The sequence below is a fragment of the Cygnus olor genome, chromosome 2 (genome assembly GCF_009769625.2).
Source record: "Cygnus olor isolate bCygOlo1 chromosome 2, bCygOlo1.pri.v2, whole genome shotgun sequence".
NCBI classification, from domain to species: Eukaryota; Metazoa; Chordata; class Aves; order Anseriformes; family Anatidae; genus Cygnus; species Cygnus olor.
Window position 1 is genome coordinate 111,823,595 of NC_049170.1, and position 17,725 is coordinate 111,841,319.

General features: G+C 43.3%; 1 protein-coding gene across 15 annotated transcripts in view; it reads right to left on the reverse strand.

Moving 5' to 3' along the window:
• Positions 1 to 17,725, reverse strand: part of OSBPL1A (oxysterol binding protein like 1A) — a 78,085-nt gene that overhangs the window by 36,577 nt on the left and 23,783 nt on the right. For 6 of the 15 annotated variants that reach the window (XM_040547870.1, XM_040547868.1, XM_040547869.1 and 3 more), the window contains one exon: positions 13,345 to 13,451. In XM_040547870.1, the coding sequence (XP_040403804.1) occupies positions 13,345 to 13,451 (107 nt within the window). Of the gene's footprint in view, positions 1 to 2,160; positions 2,180 to 2,360; positions 2,481 to 8,790; positions 9,012 to 9,443; positions 9,463 to 10,275; positions 10,295 to 10,384; positions 10,404 to 10,715; positions 10,923 to 11,251; positions 11,271 to 13,344; positions 13,452 to 17,725 lie in introns of those variants that run through there. The other 9 variants (XM_040547876.1, XM_040547877.1, XM_040547881.1 and 6 more) reach the window with 8 other exon arrangements.

Genomic DNA, 17,725 nt, shown 5'->3' on the forward strand with positions numbered 1-17,725 from the left:
AACATCACCATTAAAGTTCTTTCCTGGTCAAAGGCTGAAAGACCCCCAAACACACAAGCAAATCCCATATGTATAAATTCCTAGTCCTCGTCATCTATTCACTTACATCCCAACTCAAAGCCCATAGAAGAAACCAAAGGCTTTGTGATTCAAGTCACAAGACTCTGCCTCAATCATTCCCCAGATGAACAAAAGGATTCGTTGTTAGTCAACTACCAGCGTTCACCTCAAAGTTCAAGACGAGGAGTACAGTGGTGCTAATTTGGAAAGGCTACATTTCAATCTTCTGAGTGCAGAGTTACAATAGCTCCCTATACTTGATTAATTAATAAAATTCTGCTAATGAAGGACAAGATACAATCATAAAACTGCAAAACCACTGTTAGAACCAAGACCCAAGCTGTTATCCAGAAACACAGACTTTAGCAGGACTTACCTCTGCCAGGCCATGTCAACACCCATAGACACTGAAGTATCAAGAGAACTGTTACTCAAGAGAAGAGCTGGAGATTCTGATCTTCTTCCAGGATACAAATGCATTATGAAAATCCCTAATTTAAGACCACCTAAATTAACAGTTTCTGAACCATTCACATGCTAGAGAGAAATACCTTTTGTCTCCCACCTTTCCCTCCTAGGACACTGACACTTCCTCTTCAATGTGGAGCTTGCTGCCTTGCTTCCCATCTCCAATTTCCACATTTGGCTATAACAAAGTTCATCTGTTCAGAGGCCAATGAAGCACCCCAGTTCTACCAGCGGAGAATGTTGCAGCTCTGAGCCAGGACCCCATCCAGGAGTGCAGACACTAACTGCAAAGACTTCATTTCTGATTACAAATTCGAAGCACGGCTTTGGCTTAAAAGCTTTGGCTTAAGCTTTTCTATCAGAAGTTCTTCTGTTTTGTTTCTAACATGAAACTTTTTGGCAATTCCAAGTCTCCTTCTCTAAAAGTTTTTTTTTTTTCCCAGCTGCATTTTATTTAGATCATTCAATGCACGCTGATAAGTCTCATAAGGAATCTAGTTAGGTTTGAGAGCTGCAGAAGTTGCCAGCTTCCAGAGCACATTTGGTTCCTATTTGTGTTCCAGTATTATTATAATGATGATTAGTCAAATATCAGGAGTTCAGACAAAAAGCCTTCTGATTCTGTTTTTTTTCTGTTAAGTATTGTTTCTATTCTGAGTCAAGCTGAAATTAAATATGGCTGCTATTCATATTTGCCAATAGCTTAAGCCAAAATAAGTTAGGGCTGAGTGACATCAGCGGTGATGTACATGTTTGGGAAGTTCATTTCAAGTTGCAGAGCTGCAAGATTACAAAAACAAAAAACCCCCACACCCCAAGATACTCTGCTGCCCCAGAGAGATTAAGCATCTGTTTCCTCAGAGGCATATGCCACAAGTAACCTTACCCAACTAAGTGCCTTGTTCAACCAGATCTATTGCCAACAGCAGTAGAACGGTATATTGCTGCATGCTTTCAGATCTGCCAGGGACTTTTTTGGTCTTTTCCTTTTGAGAGGCTCTGGACATCTTTGAAGATTGTTAGTCTGGTCTCTGTTTGTGAGACTAAGATGTAAGTGTTCTTAAGAACGCACACAGGAAACATTTCCTTTTTTATTCTCAAGGACTGTTTTGAAAACGGGTCTTAAGGCAGTTTTGATCTAGCTACTTCCCTTAAGTATTTTTCAGTATACACCGCTGACTACTTTGATCAACCTGTTTGTATACCCTCCCTTCCCCCACACTTCTTCCCAGCTGGATCGCAGCGAACCCACGTATTAATGTTTTCCCTTTTGAAGTAACTGTCACATTTTTCCTATGTTTGTGTTGGCTTTTACTGGCTTTCTAGTGCTACTACACAACTGGACATATTTTTGACTCAGAATGAGACCAGCTTCCTATCAAAAAAATTAACACTTCTGGAGCTGGTTGTCTGTTCTGCAAGCTCCATATTCAGAATCCTGTTAATTAATTATAAAGAATAAGTAACTTTGTTTTAAAAGCAATTCCAAAAACCATGCATGCTGTACAGTTATTTCACGATTATGAAAAACTCACGCGCTTTATTAGCTAGTTCTTACTTCAGAATAGGAATGCTTAAACAAGTATGGACGCTAACCAGACTAGTTTAAAATAAAATAATCTGAAGTCCTACCTAGGCCAGAAGTCAACAGTGAGCTTCACAACACAGTGCTAGAGTTGCGACCTCTAAACAAAATCCACTTTGGAAAGCATTCTCACTTCCTATCTTTGAGAACAGACGCTTCTCAGCTTTCCAATATGAAAGTCTCAGACTTCGTAGAGAGACACAAACACAGAAATCTCATTTTTAGTTGACATTTGTGAAGGACTTACAGCGTTAAGAAGTTTGTCTCTTTCTAGGGAAGGTTTTCCTCTCGGGCGCTGTTTTGACCTTACCCTGAAGCAGGCAACAGCAGGCAGACACACGCTAGGCCCTGGGTAGGCTGATAAGGCACTTCCTGGAATTTGAGCACGTCATACTGAAGTTCATCCTGCATTTAGGGCAGACACAACTGCGCTTCTGGGCTACAGGAATCCGAAGTTCACACCCTTCTATCACATTAGCAAAAAGACATTTGCATTCTGAGAGTACGAAATACCTTCTCCCAGTTCACATTTCTGCTAGGAAACATTGCTAGAGTCTAAAACCACTACAGTTATCCTAAAATATGACACCTACTGTTACGTTACAAAGAGACACTACCCAACACACCACCCTTGCCATGCCGAACAGCTAGATAATCCAAACAAATGTTCACACTTGGTGGGACAGATCTTTTCTCATTATGAATAATTTCGGTCAGTTTTATCTTTATCTGGGGGATTTTAGCACTTTTTCCTGTTGCAAGAATTCAGTGTGCTATTCATTGCTACTCAGGTCTGTCTTGTACAACACGTAACAAAGAATTAAGGAAATAAAACAAGCTTGCTTCTGAGTTACATATGCTTCCATGGACAGCTAGCTCATCTAGCAAACTTTTTAATGATAAATCATTTATTAATTCCCAATATGCAATCCAGTGGCTCCTGCACTTCAGAGGAAGAAGTAGTCTCAGCTTAAACTTCTGGTAAGCTCTTTTATGAACTTCTCCAATAAAAACCACTGACTCCTAGAAGGAAACTAGAAGGTAGATTTGATGAAAGTATAAACTTAAGGAACGCCACCACCACCACCCCCCTCCCAAAATGAAATAGGATCTGATAGCTTAGAGCGACAGGTTGCTTTTAAGATTCTTAAAATTGTATGTGGGAGCAAAGACAAGAGTTAAAAAACACGGACTGTATGTTATCAGCTGATTTATGACACATGGTTCCTTCAAGTTGTCTCCAATAACTATACTACGCTACCTCTTAAGTACTATGTGGATGTTTCAGCAAAGATAGCAGCATCAAGATGACTTTTATATCCAACTAGTTGCCTCTGGTTTTGCCTCCTCTTTCCAGTGAAGCAGTCAGCCTCTGGAAGCAGTGTATAACTGAGAGTTATGCACCAATATATGCTGGCAGCCACCCAGCTGAAAAGCAGCTTTGCAGAAAAGGACCTGGGGGTCCTGGTGGACACCAAGCTGAACATGAGCCAGCAGTGTGCCCTTGCAGACAAGAAGGCCAATGGTATTCTGGGCTGCATTAGGCAGAGCACTGCCAGCAGATGGAGAGAGGAGATCCTTCCCCTCTACGCCAAATTGGTGAGGCCACCCCTGGAGTGCGGGATCCAGTTCTGGGCTCCCCAGTAAAACAGAGGCATGGACACACTGGAGAGAGTTCCACGTAGGGCCACCGAAAGGATCAAAGGACTGGAGCACCTCTCCTATGAGGAGAGTTAGAGAGAGCTGGGACTGCTAGAGAGAGCTCGCAGAAGAAAAGGCTCAGGGGGATCTCATCAATGTCTATAGGTGCCTGAAGGAAGGATACAAAGAAGACAGAGCCAGGCTCTTTTCAGTGGTGCCCAGTGACAGGACAAGAGGCAACGGGCACAGACTGAAACATGGGAGGTTCCCTCTGAACATCAGGAAGCACTTTTTCACCAAGCAGAGTGACTAAGCACCAGCGCAGGTTGCCCAGAGACGTTGTAGAGTCTTCATTGTTGGAGATGCTCAAAAGTTACCTGGATATGGCCTTGGGGAACCAGTTCTAGGTGGTCCTGCTTGAACAAGGGCATCTTGTCCAGATGACCTACAGAGGTCCCTTCCAACCTCAACCATTCTGTGACTCTGTGAGAGCAGAATTTATCCCTGAGCACTAAGAGTGGCTTTAGAGGTGGTGAAGAAACAGAACAGATAAAGCTAGATTTCTACTATCCATAGGTATTGCAACTGCCTAAAGTTTCAAGCTGTGCTAAAGGCTCAGCCAGCTCATTTTCTCCTCTATTTGATTTGTCTGACCTTACAGCAAGGTGTTACACTGGAACAGCAGACAATCCAATCTGCATGCGTAGCACAGAACACTTCCACAATTAATAGTCTTGTTGGCACTGCCAGTAAGGTATAAACTACTGACATATATGGATTAGCACATTACCCAAAGGAGCTATACCATTGTCTTGACACGTTCTCCATCAAAATGATGAAATTGTATTGTATGTATGACTTTGTGCCATTGTCTGTCAGTTGAAGTTCTCCACGTTCCTGCGGATGCACTTCTGCTTTCCAGAAGGTGAAAGCAGTTTTGTTCTCTCTAACATTTCTGCCACCATAGCTCATGGGAGAGAGAGAGAGAGAGAGAGAGAGAGAGAGAGAGAGAGAGAGAGAGAGAGAGAGAGAGACCTAACAAACAACACTAAATTTCAAGCTTAATGGGAAGGTGTATTTCTATTCAAGAGTCAAACAACATATCCAAACAAGCTTATGTTATAGAAGCAGCATAGCTGTGGCAGCACAAACCTCTCTGAAGCAGATGAACAAGCATATAGCCTGCTTCCAGTTATAAGCTAAGGACTACTCCTACATTATGATGCACGCTGTGGACTTCCTGCAAATAGGCATGCTTTAAAGGCATTTTCATAAAGTCTTGTAGTATATCTATGGATCTAACAGTTATTGCATTGATATCTGAGTTTTAACATTAATAATGTAGCAGCGATGAGTACAAGACGAGAGAAAGCACTCCTGTTTAAAATACCACTGACTGAGTCCACATTTACCTTACAAGTGGCTTAACATAAAGCTATGCAAACCAAGCGAACACAGCACAGGTGTCACTCCCAAATGCATTCTATAAAGACAACAGAGATCCAGATGAGGGCTATCACTACATCAAAGCTAGACATCTCTTGCACTGGACTCTTCAGGATATTCATACCAAATGGATATGCTTTATTCATCAGGGGCCATGTGTCTTACCACTCCTTTGCAGCAACATTCAGCTCAGCTCTTTACTATAAATGAAGTATCATTTGCTTTGTGGGTGCTTATCATCTGTCCTTGTGTGAGCACAGGCCTGCGTTTCCGATTTGTGCATACCATGGCACACATTATTTTTTTAAGTCTATTATCGATGCATTTAAAAAGCGATGATATTAAGAACAGAACAAGCACTCTTTGGAGAAACAGGTTACTAACATTCATTAATGCCCAGGCCTTGCATGTACCTTCAAAGAAAAGTATAATACCAGTGATTTATTTTCAGTCCATAAACACTTTCCAAATATAGTCCATTTGCCAATTCTAGAGATAACCTCAATGACTCAGCAGTCAGCATTACACAAATGCACTTCTTCACTGGGCAGCACAGCAAGCAGGGATAACACAGCTCTGAATACTAATATTAAAACCAAAAATGTTTTCAAAGTCACTGGCAGTCTGGGAGAGACCAAGAGGCCAGCAAGTACATGTTTAGTTTGAGAGATTAAAAATATCAGAGAAGAGGTCAAATTCCACAATGGCTTTCCTCTATTGTAAAAATGCTATCAGCTCTGAGGAATCACTGAATAAACAAGTGACAAGGATAGTTTGGTTGACAAGACAAGGTTGCAGACAGGTGAAATTAACTACAAAAAGTGACACCCATGCACACACCACTAATACTGCCTAAATGGGAAAACATCCGTTTTACTCTTCACACCTGAAGACCCCGGCATTTCATGAAGCCAGAAGCAAACTACTACACAACTGAAAGCACAGCAAAGAACATGAAAAGTAAATTTAGACTCACCCTCCCTTATTCAAGGAAAGGCCACACAAGTGCACACTGACAGCCTGCTAGGCCATCAGGCAAGAGATCTTTAACCCTTAAATCAATGACATTTAAGGAGGCCAAATAAAACATACCAAAAAATCCCAACACATGGCAAACTAAGAGGATTTCACAACAGTTAAGCGACATTAAGCAGCAGAAATAATTTAAGGCTTCAAAACAATATTTTTAAAACAACCTCACATAAAACATACAGGTAATAAAAAGTTAAATATCAGGTCTCCCTCAAGAGCATGTGTTAATATCCAGTACTAACCAGGGTAAGTGAAATTTATTTTTCAGATGTGGAGAAATATATACTTTTCAAAATTATTTCATGAAACTAGCTTTTATCAGCTTTACAAGGAAAAAGGCATTATTAAAACCCTAAGTTCCGAGAAAGAAAGGTCAAGATGGAGAAGATATCTCCAGAGAATTAGTAAGCGTGTGTGACTGCAGTCACCCGGTTCAGCATCCTAATGTTTTATGCAACTGAGAGACAAGAACAGACCACACAGACAGACTGCCACTGCAGTCAAGTATCTTACACACTTGTGGGCAAAACCCCAGTCATCAAAGTATCATAGATTCAACCGTAAATCCTGTGTTGTTTTTTTACTGCTTCATTTTTTTTCCTGAAACTTTACCAGTCCTTAGCTGACAATACTAGATCTGGGACCTAGCAAGTTTTAGAGCTCTGCTTCTCATCTCTGTTCTTCCAACACACATCAGATACACATTAAGCCAGAAAACTAAAAACAAGCTGATCAGCTTTACATGCCATTATGAAATCACAATGACAGTAGAAGGATAAAAATGTGCACCCTCCTTGTTCCAGTTTGTTTTCCAAGCATGGTGGAGAGGAAAACAACCACCATCCTTACTGCAATAAGGAGCAAAAACACCCAAATACAGTTTCCATTCTGCACATTTCTTTTTGCTTCTCTGTCAGCTTGTACACAGACAAGAGCACCATTTTCAAATACGTTCATAGAAAATAGAACTGGATGATTTCTATTTTAAAAACTTACTATATTAAATACTGTTCCATTAAACTTGATTGCTGCTTCATCTTTCCTCTTTGCAGGCTCAGCTAAGCCCCCTTTCTCCCTGTGTATACGTTAAAAAAATCCACAAACAATTTGTATTCAAGACTCAGAAGTAAACCTCAGACTTGGAGCTGCAGAAGCACAGAGAGGACGGGTTTAATTTCAAGCTAATATGCTTTTACACTGTGTTTCCCCAGAGGCCCATGAACTGATTCCACGTTAGTTTACACAAGGCTGCTTAACAACTGCTGAGAACGATGACAACAACAACAAAAAGTCTACAAGCCAAGCTTTGAGAAAAATATTAATCCACTCTAGAAAGTGCAAGAACAGGTTAACAGTGTGCTTTGAGTTGGGCAATATGGTGCTGAGTGGAGAATGCCTTCAGACAAGTTGTGTGACTAGCTTGCACACAGACCAGTAAGAGAACAAGTCACAAAGGGTTTTCCTGCCACTAGAAATTGTTTAGATTTGCCAACAGATTATATTCAAACACATCATTACCTACAAAGAAAAGGATTAACTTTTGAAACATACATGCTTAAGGAAAAAACCTTTGGGACCCTGCTGCACCAAATACCAGCAGCATTCATCTTTTGTCCTATAGTAATACCCAGGCAGCCTTCTGTCAGCCAGGACTGTCTGATGCCCAACAGCCTTTCATATAAGCATTTGACCAAAGATCTTATCGTCTGCTTTGAAATTGAAGCACTCTATCAATATACATAATACTCTTTCAGAAAAGAAAAGGAATCATATTTACTTATCTTCTCCCTGAATGGAGTCCCGGTATTTGTTATTTTACCAAGCCTCCATCTGGGCTGCTGTTCAGCTTCCGTGCCCACTCTGGTGACCTATGAGTCTTGGCTGCTCTAGGAAAGTCCCGGCAAAAAAGTTATGTTTTGAATCCCCCTATCTCATGGATACTTTGGACTTGCTTAATTGCTTCCTTTGCATAATGCTGACAGGGATGCTATCTTCACAGACCTTTAGGTTGCTTTCTATCTGCAAAGCTGCAGTAAGTAAAGAAAATGCTTCCAGTGGAAAAACATTGTGCCATCTGCAAACATTTCACTATTGAATTGCTTTGAATATCTCATCTTTAGAGCTTTAGCACAGGCAAAAGACACATATGTATGTAAAGCACCAAAAAATTAGCACAGCAAGAATCATCAAGGCATGACTACAACCGTTGACATGACAAGTAAGAAGAGAAACAATCTGCCAAATGACTTCTGTCAGCAGCTTTGTTCTCTCGTATTCCATGCCTACACGCCATTCCACAGCACGTTACATCCCGTGCTCTCCTGGTTAAGGGACAAATACAGCCTTTATCTCAGCATTTGTTTTAGCACAGAGAACCTTCCAATTAACTTGTTACTTCTGAACAAGCTTCAGGCTTATTTAAACTAATTAACACAACTAGGTATTCCTAGTACATTTCTACTTATTTGGAGGGAGAGAGGATAGGGTCAAGTCAGACTCCTACAGCCAATAAAGATTTACTCAACACCTCAAGTCTCTCACTACCAGACACTTCTTACCTTGTCCAGTGCAATTATCAGTCTGGAAACCCTTCTTTTCACCAAGTTTACAAGCTGAGCAGCATTTCATCTGTTTGTAGTGTTGCCTACAGGCCTTGACACACCAATGTCTCTCTCACCTTGGTTTCCACTACCTTCAACAAGAGGCTCTGAACTGAATGGATAACAGAATCTATTGTGCTCCAGTGACTGACAGTAACAACAACAAAAAAACCAGGACTGCCATCTGTACCTGAGCACAAGAAAGAGCAGAGAAAAAGGCATCGGTGTCATGACTTGAGGGACTAAGGACTGCCATGGTTAAGTCTAGCACAACAGTCAGCCAAGACACAATTCTGTCCCCAGCCCTAACACCAAAATCATGAAGTTTAATTCCTTTTTTTTGCTTCCCTAGTTTCACTCCCTCAACCCTCTTCACCTCTCCCTCCCCCACTTGGAGGGCTCCTAGGACCTGACAGAGGTTAATGCAGCTGAGTATTTGGCCAGGCGGCAGGCAGGACAGGATCACTGATCGCCTCCAGGGCTTTTTCTATATGGACTTGTTCAGGGTGCCCATATCAACCATTCTCCCTCAGCTGCTCAGCATCATTGCTGCTCCCTCACCTTCACCCACATGAGGGAACTGATAATGAGAAGTCTCGTTACGAAGTCACCTGGCCACAGCTTACAAGCACCTTCTTCATTCACAATCCAATAAGCTGGTCTATGTTACAACAGCCATGCTCATGCATGTCTTCCAGACCACGTAACAGACACTTAAAGACAATTTGTATCCCAAAGAGCAGGCACACATTCATTCACCGAAGCATGCATGAACATACCTAATCCTTGGATGCTCCATTATGCTTTCACAATATTCAAGAAATATGAAACAAACCAAGGCAGTACACTGAACTTCTAAACTAAGATTAATATTTACTAGTTGAACTGCATGAACTTCTTTTTTTTTTTTTATTTGCAGTACAACAGTTATACATACAGAAGATAACATATTACGCCATGGTAAAGGTAACCAAATCCAAGGACTATGACCTACAGCTTGCTGACCTTAAAGTCCCTGCAGAAATGACAAGCTTAATACGTTACAAAAAACTCTGTCCAAGTATACAGCTCATTTAACCCAAGAGATGAAGAAAACAAGAACTTTCATTTTCTGAATCCCATATATCAGTGGCAAACGGTTTTCATCAGCCTGTAAACAAAGTCCCTTTTGAAAAAAAAAAAGCTATAAAAAAAACCACCTACAAACAAAGGAAGAAGATCTAAGCCACCAACAGACTGCAAATGAAGCCGACCGCTATTTGTTCTAAATTGGTACTGCAAGATCCAGCATTAATGTTAAATATAGGCTTTGACAGTAAAAGTGAAACTTAAGAGAGTCGAGGTACTTATCAGTACACTATCTAACGTCGGTTAATTAAGAAGCAAGCTTAAAAAAGAAAAGAAGCTGATTCCTTTTCTGAAAAAAAACAGGATAAACCATACCTCTCAGGTTCGTATGGCTTCAGTGCATGGAGCTCAAATAGCAGGGACAGATTTTAACCTTACCCCGTTACTCTAGCAAAAATAACTGTGCAAGGAAGGAAATCACAACCTTCAGTTAAACTTCAGTTATATAAAATCGCCACGGACTACAGCAGTACGAGAATCAGGCTGCTTCCCGAAGGCAGATCCTGCTACCTGCCAGAAATAGTCCAAGGGAAGTCCTGCTCCGAAACACCACTTCCTAACCTTGTGCCAAAGTCACTGCAGAAACCCTTCCGAGAAACCCGGCAAAGCCCCGGCTTGCAGCGAGCAACCGACCTGCCGCCCCCCCTCGCACCTTCCAGCGGGGTGCCGAGCCCAACCCTCGCCTCCTCCCGACCCGGGGGTGCTCACCCCATTGTCAGGAGGGGGTAAAACCCCCTCGGGCAGGCGCTACGTACCGCCGAGCCGCTCCTCTGGAGCCCCGTCCTTCAGCTCGCAGCGCGCCGCGGGCGCTCCCCGGCGGGGCCGGCGCCTCCCTGCGAGCCACGGGGGGCGGCGAGAGGCGAGAGGGGGGCGGCGAGGAGGGGACCCGCGGGCACCGAGGGGGACCCACGGGGACCGAGGGGGGCCGGAGGCGGCCTGCCGGGCCCTGCCGGTGCCGGTGGCCGAACCCCCGGGGGGGCCGCGGGCAGGGCGGGAGCGCGGCTCCCGGGGCGGGGAAGGCCCCGCCGCCAGCGGGCATGGGGCTGGGAGCTGCCGGGGCTCCGGGCCCGCCCCGGGGGTCGTGCTGGGAGCGCACACACCCCCCCTTCGTCATCATCGGCACCGTCATGGTCCCTCCTGTGGCGTCACGGAGCGGTGAGGTCACGCTGAGGAGGAGGAGGAGGAAGCAGGCAGCGCCTGCTGCACCACAGCCGCAAGGGGAAGGGGGCCAAGCGTCGCCCCTTTCCTTCTTTTGGTGCTCTGCGAGCGGTTTCCTTGTGCTACAGCTTACCCTAGAGAGGGGGAATCTGAAAGAAAACTCGGCTCCAAGAGGCAAAATGGGGTTGTGCTGCCTAAGTTAGCAGCCGGGCAGCAGCGCCTGCTATGCTGACAATTTAACTCAAAGAATTCTCCTTAAAGAGGCAAGATAAAAGGGTGCAAACGTGCTTGTTGTAGGCAGAACCAGGTTTCATGGGATATTCGCTACACGGGCAGAAGGCAGCGTGGAGCTTGCAATTCCTCTCCGGCAGAGGAAGCGTGCTCAGGGAGCTGCCCTGAGACAAGCTGCAAGGAAACAGCCCACCAGGCAGTAGAAGAAGCCTGGAAACAGCAGGGCAGGCACGAAATAAGCTTTTAAACGGCTGTTGTAGTTAGTTACCCTTCCCAAAGCTAGCTGGGCAGTTTTAAGTTCACAGCAGTGACTTCTTGCTAGAGCAGAGCATCCAGAGTCATTCCCAGTTACAACACCTGAGCCTTATTTCATCACCAAGATCATGGTAAGAAGAAAAACAAATGAAGGTATTTTTGTTCTTAAGTATTGTTTAGACAAGTGTTCTTATATTAGAGTTTCATATTTCAGCAGTCCTACTTTACTGTTCCATATACTTGAAGGAATATTAAAGGATTTCTGTGGGGGTCACTTGCTAATGCAGAACCCAATATATTGCTTCTGCAATGCCAGCTGAACTACAGCCTAGACATCAACGCTGAATGGTAAACAGCAGTACTCTGTCTTTCAAAAAATGCTGTGGGTTTAAGAACAGCAACACTAGGGACATACTTTTTCAAGAAGCTCAAGTTTTAGGGAGAAATTGCTGCTGTAGTTCCTTTCCTTTATGAGATTATGGTGTCTCTACAACCCTGGATTCCATTTTGAGACAAAACTCTCCAGGATCACATCTCCCCCTGTCATGACTGACTGGTTTCACTAGCTGTGGTGGAAATTCAAGTTCACACCTCTGCCTATCCCTCTGTGCCCAAATCCATGTGCTACCAGATTGAAATAAGGCCTTTAACGCCTACTAAGACTGCTGAAGTTCAAGTAAGGTGAAGTTACAGTTTCACCATATGTTTTGCCATACTCTACTCTGGAAACCTATTTTAGTCTTGCTCGGAGCAAGATGCCAACACAATTAAGGAATACTAACCAACACTATACACCCACTGCTGTAACAATTTCCCCCTCATCCACAAATGGAACTGCCAACTTCACTATTAGATTTTCTTAAAGGAAAAAAAAAATGTAAAAAAGCAATGCTCTGCTAGAGCTTGACTCAAGTAAGTCTAGAAGACTTGTGACTGGAGACAAAAAGGCTTGGAAAGGAATGAAAAAAAATTAAATCAAACCTAGACAATGGAGCCAGTGTTTGCAGCTCACTGTTAAATAACTAGAAGACTAACAGCAACAACGCAACCTCATTTTGATACATAGCTTGCTGATGACAAGAGCCAAAGGGAAGCACTACTGTTACCACAATACAGGAAGACAAATTTATTCTATGGCACTAGGGTGTCCTCTGGGAGATGAAGGGGGCGGGGGGGAAATACTAGGTCTTCCACCCCAGGATGTAATGAGTTTGCCATATATTCCCAAACTGAAGCAGTTGCATTATGCTTAACACCATACAAGATATTTGTCACTGGAAAAGCCACAAGTTCAACAGATATCACTCATACACCCACTAAGCACATGGTCTGAAAAAACAAATTCAGAAGCAGTACTGTTCAACACTTCAGCTAGCCAGCATAAAAAAGAAAAAAATTAAATATTTTAACCTTTGAATAAGCAAAGCAACTGCTTCATTGAGTTCAAGCATTCAATTTCAACATTATAAGCAGTAATTTGCAAGCCAGATCAGACTATTGAGCATTCAGAAGAGAGACTAAGATATCCATTTTTAGAGGAACTTAGCTAGTCTTTAGAAGAGCAAGCTTTCATTAGACATTCAGCATGTGAAACGACAACCTGTCAACAACATGAAATCCTAAGGATGCGTTGGTGTTTTGTTTGTTATTTTGTTTTGTTTAAAGCAGGTAAGCCGGGGAGCTAGCAAGACATACTAAGCCATTCAGACCCTTTATAAAACCCCACAGCACAATACGTACCCCTTCCTGCTTTGTGAATAGGTTGAGGCAGTCAGCCAGGGCCTCACAAGTTTCCTGGGATACTTCAGAGACTACATCGACTTTTTGTAGGAGAGGAGAAGGTATTTCTGAAAGCATCAAAGGATTAGTAGCTTTAGGGGGGCATTATAGATTCTACAGGATTCTTTTAATTATTTTGTTTTGTCTAACTAATACAGACATAACATTCATATTCTACAGAAAGCCAGTGTGAGGAAAGAACAAGTAGCACTGAGGGAATATAAGTTTTCTTTTGCATCCTTTACCCAGTACTGGTATAAGCGACACATGAGTGGATCAAGTTTCTTGTTCAGCATGGCTTGGAAAGCTGAGGTGGCAAGCTACGCAGCAAGACACTGGTAGACTGACTAGCAACCATCTCTTTAACCTTTGTTTAGATTTAAGAGACTCAAGAGTTGCCAGGAGCCAGAATTCAAATACAAAGGACATTGAACTGGTTTAATATAAGTTCATGTGAGAAACGTAGGTTTTTTCCTTCTAGCATGGTACTTATACAGGACGCAAAAGCTTGCGACAATGCAGCTGGAGATTGAGTTTTGAAAAAATAGATGGGGAGCTACAAGGATACTGATCAATAAAAGGGGGAGGAGATAATATTTTCATGGAGTCATCTCCTAGATAAGCAGCATGGCTTGCATAGCAATGCCACCTCACATTGTGCTATGGCCAGTTATGGCAGGGGCTATGTCTAGAACCAGAAGGGCACTACAATAACCCAAAGAGCAGGTAGCAAGTCTTTAACAGTATTTGAGTTCATCTGTCAAGTTTTGTGATGTGCAGCAATTCCTCAGAAGTCAAGCACACCCTTCTCTGAGTCAGTGTATTTGTTGCAATGAAACTAAGCGTTCCTTTAGCGGTCCCAGCCTTTAGGATCTGTTGAAACCACGTTATAACACAGGTGCTTCAAGCTGATGTCACACCAGTAAAGATTATGAGGTTCAGCGGTGACAGTTTTAAAATACCCGCTTGAATTTATTTTGCACCTTGTGCAGAACACAAGGTATAGCACATATCCACATCCTAATTGTCCTTGACGCCGAAGCTCCCATCTGAATGGAGTTAGGAGTCCCCACTTGGAGCAGCCAAAAAACAGCTAGCACCTCTAGAAGGAGGTGCAGCACACTGAATGCAGGAGCAGACACATTTGCAATAAATATGTTTAAATCTCAACGACACCTAGGTTTATAATAGCATGTTGATAGACATCTAGAGAACGATTTTTAAATATCTAGTCCCCACTATAGCCATTTTTATATTACTCAAAAGCAAGTTCAGTGGCTTGCTCCAAATATTTTGTCAAATACTGTGAGAACGGGGAGAGCCGCAGCAGTTTTCTGTTGAGACCTACAGAGATTATGCATGAATGTGTAAACAGTTCACTGACCCATGAAGTTACAAACTCATTAGAAGAAAAATAGGAACTTATTACTGCTATTGGCCAAGACTAGCAGTTTCTTGGAAACAGATAATATCTGTTTTTGCTTTACTAACGGTTTTGTTTTTTTTAAACTGTATATTCATAGAAAAGAAAAAAATCAATGTCCTCCTTGGTTCTTCAGGTCAACACTGTGGGGTCAGAAAACGTTCCCACATCTGCCAAAGGGAATTTAGCCACCTCAATACTAATTTTGAAGCTTTGTGAATAATTATTTAACATCTTGTATTATTCAACATCTTTGTCTGTGACATGGGAAGTGGAGTTGGGTACATCCTCAGCAAGTTTGCAGACAACATCAAGCTGAGGGATGCAGTCAATGTACTGGAGGGAAGAGATGCTATCCAGAGGGACAGGGACAGGCTCAAGAGGTAGGCCCATGTAAACCTCATGAAGTTCAGCAAGGCCAAGTGCCAGGTCCTGCTCCTGGGTTGGTGCAATTCCAGGACATGAATACAGGCTGGGTGATGAGTGGATTAAGAGCAGCCCTGCACAGAAGGACTTGGAGGTATTGGTAGATGAAAAATCGAGTATGAGCCAGCAGTGCGTGCTTGCAGCCCAAAAAGGCAATCATATCCTGGGCTGCATCAAGAGAAGTGTAGCTAGCAGGACAAGGGAGGTGATTCTCTGCTCTCATGAGACCCCACCTGGAGTACTGTGTTCAGCTCTGGGGACTCCAGAACAAGAAAAACATGGAGCTGTTGGAGGGAGTCCAAAGGAGGGTCACAAAAACGATCAGAGGGAAGGGGCACCTCTCCTGTGAAGAGAGGCTGAGAAAGCTGGGGATGTGCAGCCTGCAGAAGAGAAGGCTCCAGAGAGACCTTATAGTAGCCTTCCAGTACCTAAAGGGGGAAGCTACAGGAAAGCTGGGGAGGGACTCTTTGTCAGGGAGCGTAGAGGTAGAATCATAGAATATCCCCAGTTGGAAGGGACCCACAAGGATCATCGAGTCCAACTCCTGGCTCCACACAGGTCTACCCAAAAATTCAGACCTATGACTAAGAGCACAGTCCAAATGCTTCTTAAACTCCAACAGGCTTGGTGCAGTGACTACTTCCCTGGGGAGCCTGTTCCAGTGTGCGACCACCCTCTCGGTGAAGAACCTCTTCCTGATGTCCAGCCTAAACCTCCCCTGCCTCAGCTTGACACCATTCCCTCGGGTCCTATCACTGGTCACTAAAGAGAACAGATCGGCGCCTGCCCCTCCATTCCCCCTCATGAGGAAGCTGTAGACCACGATGAGGTCTCCCCTTAGCCTCCTCTTTTCCACGCTGAACAGGCCAAGTGACTGCAGCCTCTCCTCATGTCTTCCCCTCTAGTCCCTTCACCATCTTTGTAGCCCTTCTCTGGACACTCTCCAACAGTTTCACGTCCTTTTTGTACTGCGGTGCCCAGAACTGCACACAGTACTCGAGGTGAGGCCACACCAGTGCAGAGTAGAGCGGGACAATCCCTTCCCAGGATACGGTTGGCCCTCCTGGCTGCCAGGGCACACTGCTGGCTCATATTCAACTTGCTATCAACCAAAACCCCCAGATCCCTCTGCAGGGCTGCTCTCCAGCGTCTCATCGCCCAGTCTGTACGTATAGCCAGGGTTGCCCCGTCCCAGGTGCAGGACCTGGCGCTTGCTCTTGTTAAACTTCATGCGGTTGGTGAAGGACAAGGACAAGGGGTAGGACAAGGGGTAACAGCTTTAAACTAAGAGACGGTAGGTTTAGATTAGATATTAAGAAGAAATTCTTCACTGTGATGGTAATGAGGCACTGGCACAGGCTGTCCAGAGAAGCTGTGGATGCCCCATCCCTGGAGGTGTTCAAGGCCAGGCTGGATGGGGCTTTGGGCAACCTTGTCTGGTGGGAGGTGTCCCTTCCCATGGGAGGGACTGGGGATGGGGCTGGAACTAGGTGATATTTAAGGTCCCTTCCAATCACATTGTGATTCTGTGAGGATTGTTTTATTGTATGATGAATTAGTCTTCTCTATGAATTAGAGTGTTCCCAATAGAAGACTGGCATCTGTTATGAAATGTTACTTTTCTTTGTGAAGCAAAAACTCAGTGTATCAAGTTAGAGCAAGTGTATCCAGTAGAGCAAGATAGGTTAATGCCACAAAGTAACTGACCCCAGCCGCATATGGAGAAAAGACTCCTCATTGAGAAGGTACAGGCATGAAAGAAGAAATTTTCCCCCCCCCAAACTGCTATTCTATTACAAGGACATAGATTTGTGCAAATATTACAAATTCATGCAAATATTACAAGGGTATGGACTTGTACAAGAACAACTTGCTTTCTAGTTTGAGCTTCATAAATTTTAGTCACAATATTTAAGATGCACTGAGGCTACAAAGGCACAACAGTTAAACACACAAAGGCATCCTGTAAGAACATTTAATATATGAACAACAACCGTACACATTTAAGGTGTTCTAATCTCTAATAAGGGAGATCAATTAGATCAATAAGAGAGATCAATTTAAGATTTATTATTTAAAAGAAAACCTGAAATCTTCAAAGCTGGCATAAAACTCATGGCAGAAGTCCGTGGAATATATCGCATCACACCATGCCTCCATTCCCCGTATAGTTTTACAATTTCACTTCCTGCCCTGTTTGCTATGCCCCAAGCTTTCACTGTTTCTACTCACTACAACAAAAGTTCTTTAAGGAGGAAGCTACATGAAGAGAGCTAGCTGTTTGTACCTTTCAGGAGACACACTCTGCAATAAACTACCAACTACAGATTTTAAAAGCTCTTGGAAGTAAACCTTTACCTTATATTCCTGTGATACTACCCAGTAAGCACTATATCTAAGGGTAGTTTCACTTCATCACTTCATTTACAGACACTAATAAATTGAGGAAAGCCATCGTAAGTTTTCAGGAGTTTGAAAACAACATTTCAGTGA